At 60.9% G+C, this 18532-nt stretch overlaps 1 protein-coding gene across 1 annotated transcript; it reads right to left on the bottom strand.

Moving 5' to 3' along the window:
* Positions 1–713: 713 nt before the first annotated feature.
* LOC130592539 (spectrin beta chain, non-erythrocytic 4-like) lies at positions 714–16955 on the bottom strand. Its single transcript, XM_057396951.1, has 15 exons — positions 16725–16955; positions 16114–16203; positions 14969–15247; positions 13429–13559; positions 13131–13335; positions 11274–11896; positions 10048–10186; positions 9339–9423; positions 8267–8463; positions 6754–7217; positions 6382–6451; positions 5226–5509; positions 3742–3915; positions 3246–3288; positions 714–905 (listed from the first exon to the last, which is right to left on the bottom strand). The coding sequence occupies exons 1-15, from the start codon at positions 16953–16955 to the stop codon at positions 747–749; spliced, it is 3174 nt and encodes a 1057-aa protein (XP_057252934.1). The 3' UTR covers positions 714–746.
* Positions 16956–18532: the final 1577 nt, after the last annotated feature.

Here is an 18532-nt window from a genome sequence, read left to right as displayed (position 1 = left end):
CCCCCCCCTATGGCTTGTGCATGGGAAAAGGGGGCCCGGGGATACGGGGGGGGGAGGGTGATGAGGAATTGAGGGGGGGGGCACCCCATTTCCAACCCCCCCAACCCCATGGGTCACAAAGGGGGGATCCCCAACCCCCCCCCCAGACCCTATTTGGGGGTCCCTATGAGGGGTTCCCTATGGGGTGTCCTTATGGGGTGTCCCCATGGGGGGGTCCCTATGGGGGTTCCCTATGAGGGGTTCCCTATGGGGAGGTCCCTATGAGGGGGGGTCCCTATGGGGGTTCCCTATGGGGTGTCCCTATGGGGTGTCCCAATGGGGGTGTTCTTATGGGGGGTGTCCCCATGGGGGGGTCCCTATGGAGGTGTCCCTATGGGGGTGTCCCCATGGGGGGTCCCTATGGAGGTGTCCCTATGGGGTGTCCCTATAGGGGGTTATGGGGTGTCCCTATAGGGGGTTATGGGGTGTCCCTATAGGGGTGTCCCTATGGGGGGGGTGTCCCTATAGACGTGTCCCTATTGGGATGTCCATATGGGGGGGGTGTCCCTATAGGGGTGTCCCTATGGGGTGTCCCTATGGGGTGTCCCTATGGGGGTGTCCCCATGGGGGTGTCCCTATGGGGTGTCCCTATAGGGGGTGTCCCCATGGGGGTGTCCCTATGGGGTGTCCCTATGGGGTGTCCCTATGGGGTGTCCCCATGGGGGTGTCCCTATGGGGTGTCCCTATGGGGTGTCCCCATGGGGGGGTCACTTCCGCCGCCCGGAGGCGCTGGGGCGCCGCTCGCCCTCCCGCCGGGGGGCGCCCTCGTCGGTGGAGGAGGTGGTGAGCGCCTGGTGCCAGCGCGCCACCTCCTGGTGCTCCTGGGTACTGGCGGCCAGGGCGCGCAGCCAGGCCCGCATCTCCTCCTGCGGGAGAGAGCGGGGACGGGAAACGGGAACGGGAAACGGGAACGGGGAAACGGGAATGGGAAAGGGGGAAAGGGGAAACGGGAACGGGGATGGGAACGGGAATGGGAAAGGGGGAAAGGGGATGGGAACGGGAATGGGAAACGGGAACGGGGAAACGGGAATGGGAAAGGGGGAAAGGGGATGGGAACGGGAATGGGAAACGGGAACGGGGAAACGGGAATGGGAAAGGGGGAAAGGGGAAACGGGAACGGGGATGGGAAAGGGGAAACGGGAAAGGGGAATGGGGATGGGGACGGGGACGGGGATGGGGAAAGGGGAAACGGGAACGGGGAAACGGGAACGGGGATGGGAACGGGAACAGGGATGGGGATGGGAACGGGGACGGGGATGGGGAAAAGGGAAAGGGGAAACAGGAATGGGAAAGGGGAACGGGGATGGGAAACGGGAACGGGGAATGGGGACGGGGATGGGGAAAGGGGAAACGGGAACGGGGAAACGGGAACGGGGATAGGAACGGGGACGGGGGTGGGGAAAGGGGAAAGGTGAACGGGGAAACGGGAACGGGGATGGGAACGGGAACAGGGATGGGGATGGGAACGGGGACGGGGATGGGGAAAAGGGAAAGGGGAAACGGGAATGAGAAAGGGGAAATGGGGATGGGGGCGGGAACGGGAACAGGGAAAGGGGACGGGGATGGGGAAACGGGGAGGGAACAGGGAAACGGGGAGGGAACAGGAAAGGGAACAGGAAGGGGGATGGGGACGGGAACGGGAGAGGGGAAGGGAAAGCGGATGGGGATGGGAATGGGGATGAGGAAAGGGAGAGGGAAACAGGGAAAGGGATACAAAAATGGGGTCAGAGACACCAAAAATGGTGAAAGAGGCACAAAAATGGGGTCAGAGACACCAAAAATGGTGAAAGAGGCACAAAAATGGGGCCAGAGGCACAAAAAATGGTGAAAGAGGCACAAAAATGGGGCCAGAGACACAAAAATTGGTGAAAGAGGCACAAAAATGGGGTCAGAGGCACAAAAATGGGGTCAGAGACACAAAAAATGGTGAAAGAAAGAGAAAAATGGTGAAAGAGGGAGAAAAAGGGTGAAAGAGGCACAAAAATGGGGTCAGAGACACACAACAGGGGTCAGGGACACCAAAAACGATGAAAGAGGCACAAAAATGGGGTCAGAGATACCAAAAATGGTGAAAGAGGCACAAAAACAGTGAAAGAGGCATGAAAATGGGATCAGAGACAAAAATCCGGGGTCAGAGACACCAAAACTGGGGTCAGGGACACCAAAAACGGTGTCAGAGACACCAAAAACGGGGTCAGAGACACCAAAAACGGTGTCAGAGACACCAAAACCGGGGTCAGGGACACCAAAAACGGGGTCAGGAACACCAAAACCGGGGTCAGGAACACCAAAACCGGGGTCAGGAACACCAAAACCGGGGTCAGGGACACCAAAAACGGGGTCAGGGACACCAAAAACGGTCTCAGGGACACAAAAGCAGCTTCAGAGACCCCAGAAATGGTGACAGAGACCCCCAAAAGTGTGAAAGAGACCCCAAAATGGCATCAGAGAGACCAAAAATGATGGAAGAGACCCCAAACCACCATCGGAGACCCCAAAACCGGTGTCAGAGACACCAAAACAGCACCAGAAACACCAAAAGCACCATCGGAGACCCCAAAACCGGTGTCAGAGACACCACAACAGCACCAGAAACACCAAAAGCACCATCGGAGACCCCAAAACCGGTGTCAGAGACACCAAAACAGCACCAGAAACACCAAAACCACCATCGGAGACCCCAAAACCGGTGTCAGAGACACCAAAACAGCACCAGAAACACCAAAAGCACCATCGGAGACCCCAAAACCGGTGTCAGAGACACCAAAACAGCACCAGAAACACCAAAAGCACCATCGGAGACCCCAAAACCGGTGTCAGAGACACCAAAACAGCACCAGAAACACCAAAAGCACCATCAGAGACCCCAAAACCGGTGTCAGAGACACCAAAACAGCACCAGAAACACCAAAACCACCATCGAGACCCCAAAACCGGTGTCAGAGACACCAAAACAGCACACCAAAAGCACCATCAGAGACCCCAAAACCGGTGTCAGAGACACCAAAACAGCGCCAGAAACACCAAAAGCACCATCGGAGACCCCAAAACCGGTGTCAGAGACACCAAAACAGCACCAGAAACACCAAAAGCACCATCAGAGACCCCAAAACACCGTCAGAGGCACCAAAAAGGGCATTGGAGACCCCAAACCAGCACCAGAGACCCCCCCCCATCAGAACCCCAACCCCCCCATAGGCACCCACCTCATCCTTGGCTTGCAGCAGGAACTCGCTCCCATCGCTGGTCCTACATGAGAAGGCCCCGCTTCAGCACCGCCCCATAGCTCCCCCCTCCTGCCCCATTGGCCCCTCACCCCGTTGCCCCCCAGCCCTCCTGCCCCATAGCCCCATATCCCCCTCCTCCTACCCCATAGTCCCCAGCCCTCCTGCCCCATAGCCCCATATCCCCCTCCTCCTACCCCATAGTCCCCAGCCCTCCTGCCCCATAGCCCCATATCCCCCTCCTCCTACCCCATAGTCCCCACTCCTCCTGCCCCATAGCCCCATATCCCCCCTCTTCCTACCCCATAGTCTCCACCTCTCCTGCCCCATAGCCCCATATCCCCCTCCTCCTACCCCATAGTCTCCACCTCTCCTGCCCCATAGCCCCATATCCCCCCTCCTCCTACCCCATAGTCCCCAGCCCTCCTGCCCCATAGCCTCCCCGCTCCCCGTGCCCCATAGGAGCACCGCAGCTCACCGGAGCTTGAAGACGTTCTTCTTCTTCTTGTAGTCGGTGGCCACCTCGCTGGTGGCGCGGTGGAGGCTGAGCAGGGGCTCCCCGCCGTGGGTGCTGCCCGAGGCCGGGCCCTTGGCGTCCTTGTAGAAGCCCAGGTCCCCCTTGCTCAGCACGCAGTAAAGGTTCACCCAGGACCTGGGGGGGGGTCAATAATGGGGGGGGAATTGGGTGGTGTGGGTCAGGGAGGTCAAGGGCAGGCACTGGGGGGTCTCATGGGGGACCCGCTCTGTTGATGGGACCCAACCATTGGTGACCCTGCTCCATTGATGGGTCCCAACCCTTGTGAACCCTTCCCATTGATGGGTTTCTTGATGAACCCTCTCCATTGATGGGTCTCTTGATGACCCTTCTCCGTTGATGGATCCCAACCATTGGTGACCCCTCTCCATTGATGGGTCCCAACCCTTGATTCCCATTGATGGGTCCTGGATGAACCCCCTCCATTGATGGGTCCCATTGATGGGTCTCTTGATGACCCTTCTCCGTTGATGGATCCCAACCATTGGTGACCCCTCTCCATTGATGGGTCCCAACCCTTGTGAACCCTTCCCATTGATGGGTCTCTGGATGAACCCCCTCCATTGATGGGTCTCTTGATGAACCCTCTCCATTGATGGGTCTCTTGATGACCCTTCTCCGTTGATGGATCCCAACCATTGGTGACCCCTCTCCATTGATGGGTCCCAACGCTTGATGAACCCTCTCCATTGATGGGTCCCAATGCTTGATGAACCCTCTCCATTGATGGGTCTCTGATGGGTCTCTTGATGAACCCTCTCCATTGTTGGATTTCTTGATGAACCCTCTCCATTGATGGGTCTCTGGATGAACCCTCTCCATTGTTGGATTTCTTGATGAACCCCCTCCATTGATGGGTCTCTTGATGAACCCTCTCCATTGCTGGACCCCAACCCTTGATGAACCCTCTCCATTGATGGATCCCAACCCTTGATGAGGCCTCTCCATTGATGGGTCCCAATGCTTGATGAACCCTCTCCATTGATGGATCCCAACCCTTGATGAACCCTCTCCATTGCTGGACCCCAACCCTTGATGAACCCTCTCCATTGATGGATCCCAATGCTTGATGAACCCTCTCCATTGATGGATCCCAATGCTTGATGAACCCTCTCCATTGCTGGACCCCAACCCTTGATGAACCCTCTCCATTGATGGATCCCAATGCTTGATGAACCCTCTCCATTGATGGATCCCAATGCTTGATGAACCCTCTCCATTGATGGATCCCAACCCTTGATGAGGCCTCTCCATTGATGGGTCCCAATGCTTGATGAACCCTCTCCATTGATGGATCCCAACCCTTGATGAACCCTCTCCATTGATGGATCCCCAGTTGCCCCCTCCCCATGGATACCCCCATCCCCTGTTGCCCCTGGCCCCACGGATGCCCCCATCCCCTGGTACCCCCTTGGCCCCCCACCAACCTGTTGGAGGCCTTCTTGGCCCCGTCCTGCTCGTGCTTGCGCAGGAGGAAGCCCTCGTGGGTGACGGTGTGGCTGGGGGGGGGCGGTGGGGCCGGGGCGCTGCTGCCCTGGGCCGGGGCCGAGCGCGAGCGCCGCGGCTCCCCCGGGCCTTGCGCCGGGTCCTTGGGCCGGGGCCGCCGGCGCGGTCGGGGTCGGTCGCGGGCGCGGGGCCGGTCCGGACGTGGGGGTCGCTCCGGCAGCGCCTCGGCGCCGGGGGGAAGGCGAGGGGGGTCCCGGTCCCGAGGCTGCAGATATGGGGGGGGTGGAGGAGTTGGTGGGGGGGACAGGGAGGGGACACCAAAGAGACACCAATGGATGGCAATGGATGTCAAGGGGATGCCAATGGATGTCAAGGGGACACCAAAGAGACACCAATGGATGGCAATGGATGTCAAGGGGATGCCAATGGATGTCAAGGGGACACCAAAGAGACACCAATGGATGGCAATGGATGTCAAGGGGATGCCAATGGATGTCAAGGGGACACCAAAGAGACACCAATGGATGGCAATGGATGTCAAGGGGATGCCAATGGATGTCAAGAGGACACCAAAGAGACACCAATGGATGGCAATGGATGTCAAGGGGATGCCAATGGATGTCAAGGGGATGCCAATGGATGCCAAGAGGATGCCAATGGATGTCAAGGGGATGCCAATGGATGTCAAGGGGATGCCAAGGGGACATCAATGGATGCCAAGGGGATAGCAAGGTGATATCAATGTGATGCCAAGGGGACATCAATGCATACCAAGGGGATACCAACGGATGCCAAGGGGATACCAAGGGGACATCCATGTGATGCCAAGGGGATACCCAGTGGATACCAATGGATGCCAAGGGGATACCAAGGGGACATCAATGTGATGCCAAGGGGACATCAATGCATGCCAAGGGGATACCAAGGGGACATCAATGTGATGCCAAGGGGATGCCATGCAGAAGTGGAGGGGACACCAAAGGGACATCAAGGAGAAACCAAAGGGACCCCAAAGGTGACCCCAAAGTGATGCCAAGGGGACATCAATGTGATGCCAAGGGGATGCCGTGCAGAACTGAAGGGGACCCCAAAGGGGACTCCCAAGGGGACACCGGGGGGGGGTCCCTCTCTCCTCACCGAAGCCGGCACGGGGCCTCCCGCCTCCTTCTCCTGCAGCTGCTCCACGATGTCAGCCAGGGTCGCTTTGCTGCGGGGGAGCCGGGGTGATGCGGGGGGCACCGCTCCAGCTCTGGTCCCTCCCCATTCCCATCCCGGACCCGCTCCCTCCCCATCCCCATCCTGGTCCCGCTCCCTCCCCATCCCCACCCCGCTCCCTCCCCATCCCCATCCCGCTCCCTCCCCATCCCCATCCCCATCCCGCTCCCTCCCCATCCCCATCCCGGTCCCGCTCCCTCCCGTCCCTCCCCATCCCCATCCCGCTCCCTCCCCATCCCCATCCCGCTCCCTCCCCATCCCCATCCCGCTCCCGCTCCCGCTCCCGTCCCTCACCCTTTCCCGTCGGGGCGCGCCTCGGGCTCGCTCGATTCCTGCCGCTCCAAGCGCCGCTCCCTCCGCTCCCGTCTCCGCTCCAGCAGCCCCGGCCGGGGCTCGGCCGCCGCCTCGGGCTCCGCTGGGGGGGGGTCCCCGGTGGGAGGCGGCTCCGAGGCCCCCGGGGGGGCCTGGACGCGGTCGCGCTGCGGCTGCAGCCGCTCGGGGCGCAGCTCCTGGCGCACGAGCCCCACGCGCGGCTCCGGTCCCGGTCCCGGTCCCGATCCCGATCCCGATCCCGGTCCCGATCCCGATCCCGGTCCTGGTCCCGGTCCCGGTTCTGGTCCCGGTTCTGGTCCCGGTTCTGGTCCCGGTTCTGGTCCCGGTTCTGGCGCCGTTGGGGCCCCCGAGGGGGTCCCCGGGAACTTGCGGCTCAGGAGAGGGGTCGGGGGCTGCTTGGTCTGCTCAGCGCGGAGCTTCTCGAGCTGTGGGGAGGGGGGAATGGGTGAGGGAGGTGGGGATGGGATGGGGATGGGATGGGGATGGGGTGGGGATGGGATGGGGATGGGGATGGGGTGGGGATGGGGATGGGATGGGGATGGGATGGGGATGGGGATAGGATGGGGATGGGATGGGGTGGGGATGGGGTGGGGATGGGGATGGGATGGGATGGGGATGGAGATGGGGATGGGGATGGGGATGGGATGGGGATGGGATGGGGATGGGATGGGATGGGGATGGAGATGGGGATGGATGGGGATGGGATGGGGATGGGATGGGATTGGGATGGGGTGGGGATGGGGATGGGATGGGGATGGGATGGGGATGGGGATGGGGATGGATGGGGATGGATGGGATGGGGATGGATGGGATGGGGATGGGGATGGGGATGGGGATGGGGATGGGGATGGGGATGGGATGGGGATGGGATGGGATGGGATGGGGATGGGGATGGGATGGGGATGGGATGGGGATGGAGGGGGACCGCTGCGGATCCATGGGGTGGGGATGGGGTGGGGATGGGGATGGGATGGGGATGGGATGGGGATGGGATGGGGATGGGGTGGGGTGGGGATGGGGATGGGGTGGGATGGGGATGGAGATGGGGATGGATGGGGATGGAGATGGAGGTGGGGATGGGGATGGGATGGGATGGGATGGGGATAGGGTGGGGATGAGGATGGGGATGGGGATGGGATGGGGATGGGGATGGGGATGGGGATGGGGATGGGGATGGATGGGGATGGATGGGATGGGGATGGATGGGATGGGGATGGGGATGGACGTGGATGGGGTTGGATGGGGATGGGATTGGGATGGGGATGGGGATGGATGTGGATGTGGATGGGATGGGGATGGGGTGGGGATGGATGGGGATGGGGATGGGGATGGGATGGGGATGGGGATGGGATGGGGATGGGATGGGGATGGGGATGGGATGGGGATGGGATGGGGTGGGGATGGGATGGGTATGGATGGGGCTGGATGGGATGGGGATGGGATGAGGCCCGGGGCTGCCCTGCACTGCCCTCACCGTCGTGAGCCTCCTCAAGGAGCTGAACTTCTCCTCCCAAGCCGCGGCCGCCTTGCGGAAAGCCTCGTGGCGCCGGATGAGCTGCTCCACCTCGTCCACGCTGCTGCCCAGCTCCTGACTCCGGAGCAGCGGCTCCTGCGCCGTCAACCACGCGTCGGCCACCACGGCCTCCTGGGCGAACTGGTGCACCTCCAGCACTGCAGGTACCGCATACGGTCACCTACTGCACCGCACGCGGTCACCAGCACCTCCAGCACCATCAGTACCGCATACGGTCACCTACTGCACCGCATGCGGTCACCATCACCTCCAGCACCATCAGTACCGCATACGGTCACCATCACCTCCATCACCACAGGTACCACACGCAGTCACCATCACCTCCATCACCACAGGTACCACACGCAGTCACCATCACCTCCATCACCACAGGTACCACACGCAGTCACCATCACCTCCATCACCACGGGTACCACACGCAGTCACCATCACCTCCATCACCATGGGTACCACACGCAGTCACCATCACCTCCGTCACCACGGGTACCACACGCAGTCACCATCACCTCCATCACCACGGGTACCACACGCAGTCACCATCACCTCCATCACCACAGGTACCACACGCAGTCACCATCACCTCCATCACCACGGGTACCACACGCAGTCACCATCACCTCCATCACCACGGGTACCACACGCAGTCACCATCACCTCCGTCACCACGGGTACCACACGCAGTCACCATCACCTCCGTCACCACGGGTACCACACGCAGTCACCATCACCTCCGTCACCACGGGTACCACACGCAGTCACCATCACCTCCGTCACCACGGGTACCACACGCAGTCACCATCACCTCCGTCACCACGGGTACCACACGCAGTCACCATCACCTCCGTCACCACGGGTACCACACGCAGTCACCATCACCTCCATCACCACGGGTACCACACGCAGTCACCATCACCTCCGTCACCACGGGTACCACACGCAGTCACCATCACCTCCGTCACCACGGGTACCACATGCAGTCACCATCACCCCCAGCACCCTGTGGGGCACTCACTCTGCTGCAGCCACTCCCAGTGCTTGTCCCACGTCTCCAACATCTCCTTCTTCTTCGTGAGCAGCTTTTCCACGTGGGCTTTGATCTGCAGGGGTTGGGGCAACTGCAATGGGTGGGGATCCCCATAATGGGTTGGAACCCTCCAGAATGGGTTGGGATCCCCAATGGGTTGGGATCACCCCATGAGTTGGGATTTCCGATGGGTTGGGACACCCCAGTGGGTTGGGACCTCCTCAATGGATTGGTATCCCCAATGGGTTGGGACCTCCTCAATGGGTTGGGACCTCCTCAATGAGTTGGGATCCCCAATGGGTTGGGACCTCCTCAATGGGTTGGGACCTCCTCAATGGGTTGGGACCTCCTCAATGGATTGGTATCCTCAATGGGTTGGGACCTCCTCAATGGGTTGGGACCTCCTCAATGGGTTGGGACCTCCTCAATGGGTTGGGATCCCCAATGGGTTGGGACCTCCTCAATGGGTTGGGACCTCCTCAATGGGTTGGGATCCCCAATGGGTTGGGACCTCCTCAATGGGTTGGGACCTCCCAAATGGGTTGGGACCTCCTCAATGGGCTGGGATCCCCCCAATAAGCTGGGACCTCTTCAATGGGTTGGGACCTCCCAAATGGGTTGGGACCTCCTCAATGGGCTGGGATCCCCCCAATGAGCTGGGACCCCCCAGTGGGTTAGGACCCGTCAATGGCTGCACCTCATCGGCCGCTGGGCTCTTGCTGAGGATGAGGCTCTTGCCCAGCTCCAGGCAGCTGGAGATGCTCTTGGCTCGGGCCTCAATCTCGTTCTTGAGGCTCTGGTGGTCGCTCATCAGCAGCTCCACCGAGGAGACGTCCCTGAAAGGGGGGGAGAGGCCACGGTGAGGGTCTCTGTGTCCTTGGGATGGGGCAGGATGTGGGGCCTTGGTGCCATGGGCGGGCCAGGACATGGGGCCTTGGGATGAGGTAGGACATGGGTCTTGAGCTTGGGATGGGATGGGACACAGGGTCTTGATGCCATGGATGGGCCAGGACATGGGACCTTGGCACAGGACATGGGATGTTAGCACAGGTCACGGGTCCTTGGAATGGGACATGGTCGTTGGGATGGGAAATGGGTCCTTGGGATGGGAAATGGGTCCTTGGGGTGGGAAATGGGTCCTTGGGATTGGAAATGGGTCCTTGGGATGGGAAATGGGTCCTTGGGATGGGAAATGGGTCCTTGGGGTGGGAAATGGGTCCTTGGGGTGGGAAATGGGTCCTTGGGGTGGGAAATGGGTCCTTGGGATGGGAACTGGGTCCTTGGGATGGGAAATGGGTCCTTGGGATTGGAAATGGGTCCTTGGGATGGGAAATGGGTCCTTGGGGTGGGAAATGGGTCCTTGGGGTGGGAAATGGGTCCTTGGGATGGGAACTGGGTCCTTGGGATGGGACATGGTCCTTGGGATGGGACATGGTCCTTGGGGTGGGGCATGGGTCCTTGGGGTGGGACATGGGTCCTTGGAATGGGACATGGCCCTTGGGATGGGAAATGGGTCCTTGGAATGGGACACGGTCCTTGGGATGGGCCATGGTCGTTGGGATAGGATATGGTCATTGGGATGGGATATGGTCCCTGGGGTGGGACATGGTCCTTGGGATGGGAAATGGGTCCTTGGGTTGGGAAATGGGTCCTTGGGGTGGGAAATGGGTCCTTGGGGTGGGAAATGGGTCCTTGGGGTGGGAAATGGGTCCTTGGGATGGGACATGGTCGTTGGGATGGGATATGGTCCTTGGGGTGGGCCATGGGTCCATGGGGTGGGCCATGGGTCCTTGGGGTGGGAAATGGGTCCTTGGGGTGGGAAATGGGTCCTTGGGATGGGAAATGGGTCCTTGGGGTGGGCCATGGGTCCTTGGGGTGGGCCATGGGTCCTTGGGGTGGGCCATGCTCCTCTCCCCCCCCAACCTGGGCTTGTCCCCGGCTCCCATCTGCTGCAGGACCCCGTCCATCCAGGCCAGCAGGTCCCTGGCGGCGCCCACGAAGCGGATGCGCTCGGCGACGCCGGCCACGTGGAGCCGGCAGCGCTCGCAGGCTGCCAGCAGCTCCTTCCATGCCCGCAGCACCTCCTGCTCCCGCGCCGCGATGGCCTCGGCGTTGTCGCCGGCGTAGAGGGTGCGGAGCTGCGCCGCCGCCTCCTGCAGCCGCCGCACCTGGCTCACCAGCACCTCCACGTCGTGCTCGAAGGCGCCCAGCGCCCGCTGCAAGGCGCCGGCGGAGCCGCGGCCGTCGCGCGCCGCCAGCTCCGGCAGCCGCCGCCGGCGCTCCTCGATCTGCGCCAGGAGCTCCTTGCAGTCGTTGAAGAACTTGTGGAGCTCGTGCGAGGCCGCCAGCATCTGCGCCCGCGTCTCCATCAGCTCCAGCAGCTCGGCCCAGGCCTCGTTGACGCCGTCCTTCCACTCGGCGATGGTGGCGGCGTCGGCGTGGCCGTAGTCGATGAGCTCGTCCACCATCTGGTTGAGCGCGGCGATGCGCTCCTGCCCCACGCTGCCCGTCTCGCTGGCGAACTCCAGGAACTTCTCCTGCAGCAGCTGCGGGAGCCGGGGAGGGGAAGGGGGTGAGGGAGGGAGGAGGGACACGGGTGGAGAGGGGAAGCCGGGATGGAGCTGGGATGGTGCCCGGGATGATGCATTGGTGGTACCCGGGGTGGAGCTGGGATGGTGCCTGGGATGGAGCTGGGATGGTGCCCGGGATGATGCATTGGTGGTACCCGGGGTGGAGCTGGGATGGTGCCCATGATGGAGCAGGGATGGTGCCTGGGGTGATGCATTGATGGTACCCAGCATGGAGCAGGGATGATGCCCGTGATGAAGCCCAGGACGATGCATTGATGGTACCCAGCATGGAGCATTGATGGTACCCAGCATGGAGCAGGGATGATGCCCAGGATGATGCATTGATGGTACCCAGCATGGAGCAGGGATGATGCCCAGGACGATGCATTGATGGTACCCAGCATGGAGCAGGGATGATGCCCAGGACGATGCATTGATGGTACCCAGCATGGAGCATTGATGGTACCCAGCATGGAGCAGGGATGATGCCCAGGATGATGCCCAGGACAATGCATTGATGGTACCCAGCATGGAGCATTGATGGTACCCAGCATGGAGCAGGGATGATGCCCAGGATGATGCATTGATGGTACCCAGCATGGAGCAGGGATGATGCCCAGGACGATGCATTGATGGTACCCAGCATGGAGCATTGATGGTACCCAGCATGGAGCAGGGATGATGCCCAGGATGATGCCCAGGACGATGCATTGATGGTACCCAGCATGGAGCAGGGATGATGATGCATTGATGGTACCCAGCATGGAGCAGGGATGATGCCCAGGATGATGCATTGATGGTACCCAGCATGGAGCAGGGATGATGCCCAGGACGATGCACTGATGGTACCCAGCATGGAGCATTGATGGTACCCAGCATGGAGCAGGGATGATGCCCAGGATGATGCCCAGGACAATGCATTGATGGTACCCAGCATGGAGCATTGATGGTACCCAGCATGGAGCAGGGATGATGCCCAGGACGATGCATTGATGGTACCCAGCATGGAGCAGGGATGATGCCCGTGATGACGCCCAGGACGATGCACTGACGCTGCCACCACCAGGATGCAGCTCTGCATCTCCAGCAACCCCAGGACCCCTTCCCTGGAGCAGCACCCACACCAAGACCCCGCTCTGGTCCAGCACCACCCCCATCACCCCCACCCCACACCGGGGACCCCCGTCCCCCGTCCCGGACCCCATCTCACGGTGACGTGCTCGAAGTCCTGCCCCAGCTCCGGCGACCCGGCCACCACCTCCTTCTCGGCGATCCAGTGCTCGAGCTCGTCCACCTCGCGGTTGAGCTGGTAGAGCCAGTACTGCTGCTCCAGCTTGGCCTTGCGCTCCTCCACCAGCTCCTTCAGAGACACGTACAGCCGGTCAACCTGCGACTGCCGCCTGCTGACCTGTTCGCTGGGCAAGGGACACAGCGCCCGGTGAGCGCCCAGCACCCATGGGTGCCCCCCTTTGGCCCTGTGGGGATGGGCGACCCGGAGCTCGCCCCACCTTTGGGGGTGGCCGAGCTCCAGCAGCGCCCGGCACTGGCGCGAGAGCTGGGCGATGGTTTCCTCGTAGTTCTCCACCGTCTGCTCGGTCAGGAGGTGCTTCTTGAGGAGCTGGAGGGTGCTCTGCTCGTCCTGGGGGGCAATGGGTGCACAGGGGCACGTACAGATGGGCTCCTGTGGGCCATAGGAGGCGTAGGGCCGTAGGGTGGGGTGGGAGACATAGGGTGGGGTGGGAATCGCTGAGTGGGATGGGGGTCATGGAGTGGGATGGGAGCCATGGAGTGGGGTGGGAGACATAGAGTGGAATGGGAGTCATAGAGAGGAAAGGGAGTCATAGAGCCATAGGGTGGCATGGGAGTCATGGAGTAGGATGGGAGTCATAGAGTGGGATGGGAGCCATAGAGCCATAGGGTGGCATGGGAGCCATACAGTGGGATGAGAGTCACAGAGTGCATCTCCACCCCTTCCCATCCATCCTCCTGAGCTCTCCACCTGCATCCCTCATCCCATCCATTCTCCTGCGCTCTCCATGTGGTCCACGTGCATCCCTCATCCCATCCATCCTCTTCAGCTATCCATGAGGTCCACCTGCATCCCTCATCCCACCCATCCTCCTGCGCTCTCCACGTGGTCCACGTGCATCCCTCATCCCATCCATCCTCCTGAGCTCTCCATATGGTCCATGCACATCCCTCATCCCATCCATCCTCCTGCGCTCTCCACGTGGTCCATGTGCATCCCTCATCCCATCCATCCTCCTGAGCTCTCCATGTGGTCCATGGGCATCCCTCATCCCATCCATCCTCCTGAGCTCCCCATGTGCATCCCTCATCCCATCCATCCTCCTGAGCTCTCCATGTGGTCCATGCACATCCCTCATCCCATCCATCCTTCTGAGCTCTCCATGTGGTCCATGCACATCCCTCATCCCATCCACCCTCCTGCGCTCCCCATGGGCATCCCTCATCCCATCCATCCTCCTGCACTCTCCACGTGGTCCACGTGCATCCCTCATCCCATCCATCCTCCTGAGCTCCCCATGGGCATCCCTCATCCCACCCATCCTCCTGCACTCTCCACGTGGTCCATGCATATCCCTCATCCCATCCATCCTCCTGAGCTCCCCACGTGCATCCCTCATCCCACCCATCCTCCTGAGCTCTCCATATGGTCCATGCACATCCCTCATCCCATCCATCCTCCTGAGCTCCCCATAGGCATCCCTCATCCCACCCATCCTCCTGAGCTCTCCATATGGTCCATGCACATCCCTCATCCCATCCATCCTCCTGAGCTCCCCATAGGCATCCCTCATCCCATCCATCCTCTTCGGCTCTCCATGAGGTCCACGAGCATCCCCCACCCCATCCCATCCTCCTGAGCTCCCCATCTCTCATCCCATCCATCCTCCGGCTCTCCATGAGCTCTCATCCCATCCATCCTCTTCGGCTCTCCATGAGGTCCACGAGCATCCCCCCCCCCATCCCATCCTCCCGACCCCTCCATCTTCACCCCCCCCCATTGGGGCACACCGCGGGCACCTTGCCCTTGTCGTCGCTCATGAGCAGCAGCTCCTGCTCCCCGAGCCAGGCCTCCACCTCGGCCACGTCGCACTTGTACTGCTCCAGCTGGAAGGTGGCGTCCAGCGCCTGCTGCCGCCGCTCCGCCTGCTCCTGCAGCTCCCCCCAGAGCGAGCCCAGGCGCTCCTGCAGCCGCCGCACGCCCTCGGCCTCGGGGCTGCGGATGGAGGCCACGGCCCCGGCGCGCTCCAGAACCTCGGCCACGCGCGGACGATGCACCTGGATCTCCCGGCGTAGCGTCTGTGGGGGGATCAATGGGGGGGTCAATGGGGGTGTCTATGGGGGGGTCAATGGGGGGATCAATGGGGGGTGTCCATGGGGGGGTCAATGGGGGGGTCAATGGGGGAGTCCATTGGGGTCAATGGGGAGGGGTCCATGGGGATCAATGGGGGGGTCAATGGGGGTCTATGGGGGGGTCAATGGGGTGGTCAATGGGGGTCTATGGGGGGGTCAATGGGGGGTCAATGGGGGAATCAATGGGGGAGTCAATGGGGGTCTATGGGGGGGTCAATGGGGGTCTATGGGGGAATCAATGGGGGGTCAATGGGGTGGTCAATGGGGGTCTGTGGGGGAATCAATGGGGGGGTCAATGGGGAGGTCAATGGGGGGTCTATGGGGGAATCAATGGGGGGGTCAAGGGGGGAATCAATGGGGGGGGTCAATGGGGGTCTATGGGGGAATCAATGGGGGAGGTCAATGGGGGGGTCAATGGGGGTCTATGGGGGGGCCAATGGGGGGTCGATGGGGGGTGTATGGGGGAATCAAGGGGGGGGTCAATGGGGTGGTCAATGGGGGTCTGTGGGGGAATCAATGGGGGGGTCAATGGGGAGGTCAATGGGGGGTCTATGGGGGGTATATGGGGGTCAATGGGGGGTCAATGGGGGGCTCAATGGGGGGGTCAATGGGGATCAATGGGGGGTGGGGGTCCATGGGAGAATCAATGGGGGGGTCCATGGGGGGGTCAATGGGGGGGTCAATGGGGGAGTCAATGGGGGAGTCCATGGGGCAGTCAATGGGGGGATCAATGGGGGGTCAATGGGGGATCAATGGGGGTTCAATGTGGGTGTCAATGAGGGGGTCAATGGGGGGGTGTCAATGGGGCTGACCTGGTTCTTCTTGATGAACTGCTGCACCGTCTGCAGGTTGGTGCCGTGGTCCTTCAGCGTGGCCAGGGGCAGGCGGTCCTGCACCCACAGCTGCGGGGGGGGGGGCAATGGTGTCATCCTGCTCCCATCCCCATCCAATCCCCATCTTTATCCTCAGTTTCATCCCATCCCCATCCCATCGCCATCCTCATCCTCATCCCATCCCCATCCTCATCTTCATCCCCATCTCCATCCTCATCCCCATCCTCATCCCCATCCTCATCCCCATCCTCATCCCATCCTCATCCTCATCCCCATCTCCATCCTCATCCCCATCCTTATCCCATCCTCATCTTCATCTTCATCCCCATCTCCATCCCCATTCCATCCTCATCTTCATCCTAATCCTCACCCCATCCCCATCTCCATCCTCATCCCCATCCCATCCCCATCCTCATCCCCATCCCCATCCCCATCCTTATCCCAATCCCAATCCTCATCCCCATCCCCATCCCACCCCATCCCCATCCCCATCCTCATCCCCATCCTCATCCCCATCCCATCCTCATCCCCATCCCATCCCCATCCATCCCCATCCATCCCACCCCATCCCTCTCCCCCCCGGCACTCACCATCTCATCCTCCAGCTCGTGGCTGACCTGGTGGACCTCCTTGGACGCCAGGAGGATGCGGCGGCGCTCCTTGAGGGGCTCGATGAGGCGCACGATGCGGGTGCCCACCGCGCTCGGCCGCTCGGCCACCGCCGGCAGCGCCGCAGCCTGCGCCTGCAGCTGCCCCACCTCCTGGCACCACTCCTGCACCTGCGTCTCCATCGACTGCAGGGACCACCACGAGGACCCCATAGAGCCATGGCCCCATAGAGCATTGTCCCCATAGAGAGGTGTCCCCATAGAGCATTGTCCCCATAGAGCGATGTCCCCATAGAGAGGTGTCCCCATAGAGCGATGTCCCCATAGAGCGATGTCCCCATAGAGTGCTGTCCCCATAGAGCGATGTCCCCATAGAGCCATGTCCCCATAGAGCATTGTCCCCATGGTGACGGCCCCATAGAGCATTGTCCCCATAGAGAGGTGTCCCCATAGAGCGATGTCCCCATAGAGAGGTGTCCCCATAGAGCGATGTCCCCATAGAGCCATGTCCCCATAGAGAGGTGTCCCCATAGAGTTATGTCCCCATAGAGCGATGTCCCCATAGAGAGGTGTCCCCATAGAGCATTGTCCCCATAGAGCGATGTCCCCATAGAGCCATGGCCCCATAGAGCATTGTCCCCATAGAGAGGTGTCCCCATAGAGCATTGTCCCCATAGAGCGATGTCCCCATAGAGCCATGGCCCCATAGTCCCCATAGAGAGGTGTCCCCATAGAGTTATGTCCCCATAGAGCGATGTCCCCATAGAGAGGTGTCCCCATAGAGCGATGTCCCCATAGAGTTATGTCCCCATAGAGCGATGTCCCCATAGAGAGGTGTCCCCATAGAGCGATGTCCCCATAGAGAGCTGTCCCCATAGAGGAGGGTCCCCATTGTGAAGGCCCCATAGAGCGATGTCCCCATAGAGCGATGTCCCCATAGAGCATGTCCCCATAGAGCGGTGTCCCCATAGAGGATGTCCCCATAGAGCCATGTCCCCATAGAGCATTGTCCCCATAGAGAGGTGTCCCCATAGAGTTATGTCCCCATAGAGCGATGTCCCCATAGAGCGATGTCCCCATAGAGTGTCCCCATAGAGCGATGTCCCCATAGAGTGCTGTCCCCATAGAGAGGTGTCCCCATAGAGCGATGTCCCCATAGAGCCATGTCCCCATAGAGCATTGTCCCCATAGAGAGGTGTCCCCATAGAGTTATGTCCCCATAGAGCGATGTCCCCATAGAGAGGTGTCCCCATAGAGCGATGTCCCCATAGAGTTATGTCCCCATAGAGAGGTGTCCCCATAGAGAGATGTCCCCATAGAGCGATGTCCCCATAGAGGTGTCCCCATAGAGTGATGTCCCCATAGAGCGATGTCCCCATAGAGCCATGTCCCCATAGAGCATTGTCCCCATGGTGACGGCCCCATAGAGCATTGTCCCCATAGAGAGGTGTCCCCATAGAGTTATGTCCCCATAGAGCGATGTCCCCACAGAGCATGGACCCCATAGCAAGGTTTCCCCATAGAGCGGAGTCCCCTTAGCAAGGTGTCCCCCATAGAGTGATGTCCCCGTAGAGTACAGTCCCCATAGAGCATTGTCCCCATAGAGAGGTGTCCCCATAGAGTGATGTCCCCATAGAGCGAGGTCCCCATAGAGCATGGTCCCCATAGAAAGGTGTCCCCATAGAGTGATGTCCCCATACAGCAATGTCCCCATAGAGCACGGTCCCCATAGAGCAATGTCCCCATAGAGCGATGGCCCCGTAGAGTGATGGCCCCATAGAGTGCTGCCC

This window comes from Pezoporus wallicus, unplaced genomic scaffold (assembly GCF_028554395.1).
Source record: "Pezoporus wallicus isolate ANWC-B61680 ecotype Strahan unplaced genomic scaffold, APGP_CSIRO_Pwel_v1 contig_8113, whole genome shotgun sequence".
Classification (NCBI taxonomy): domain Eukaryota; kingdom Metazoa; phylum Chordata; class Aves; order Psittaciformes; family Psittacidae; genus Pezoporus; species Pezoporus wallicus.
This window is presented reverse-complemented; position numbering and strand designations above follow the sequence as displayed.

Coding starts and splice junctions, on each gene's coding strand:
- LOC130592539 (XM_057396951.1), bottom strand. CDS start 16,955: ATGGGGTCCTCGTGGTGGTCCCTGCAGTCGATGGAGACGCAGGTGCAG. Junction 10,187..11,273: donor GGAGCCGGGGACAAGCCCAG/GTTGGGGGGGGA, acceptor CCCCCCTTTCAG/GGACGTCTCCTCGGTGGAGC. Junction 8,464..9,338: donor CTGGGAGTGGCTGCAGCAGA/GTGAGTGCCCCA, acceptor CGGTACCTGCAG/TGCTGGAGGTGCACCAGTTC.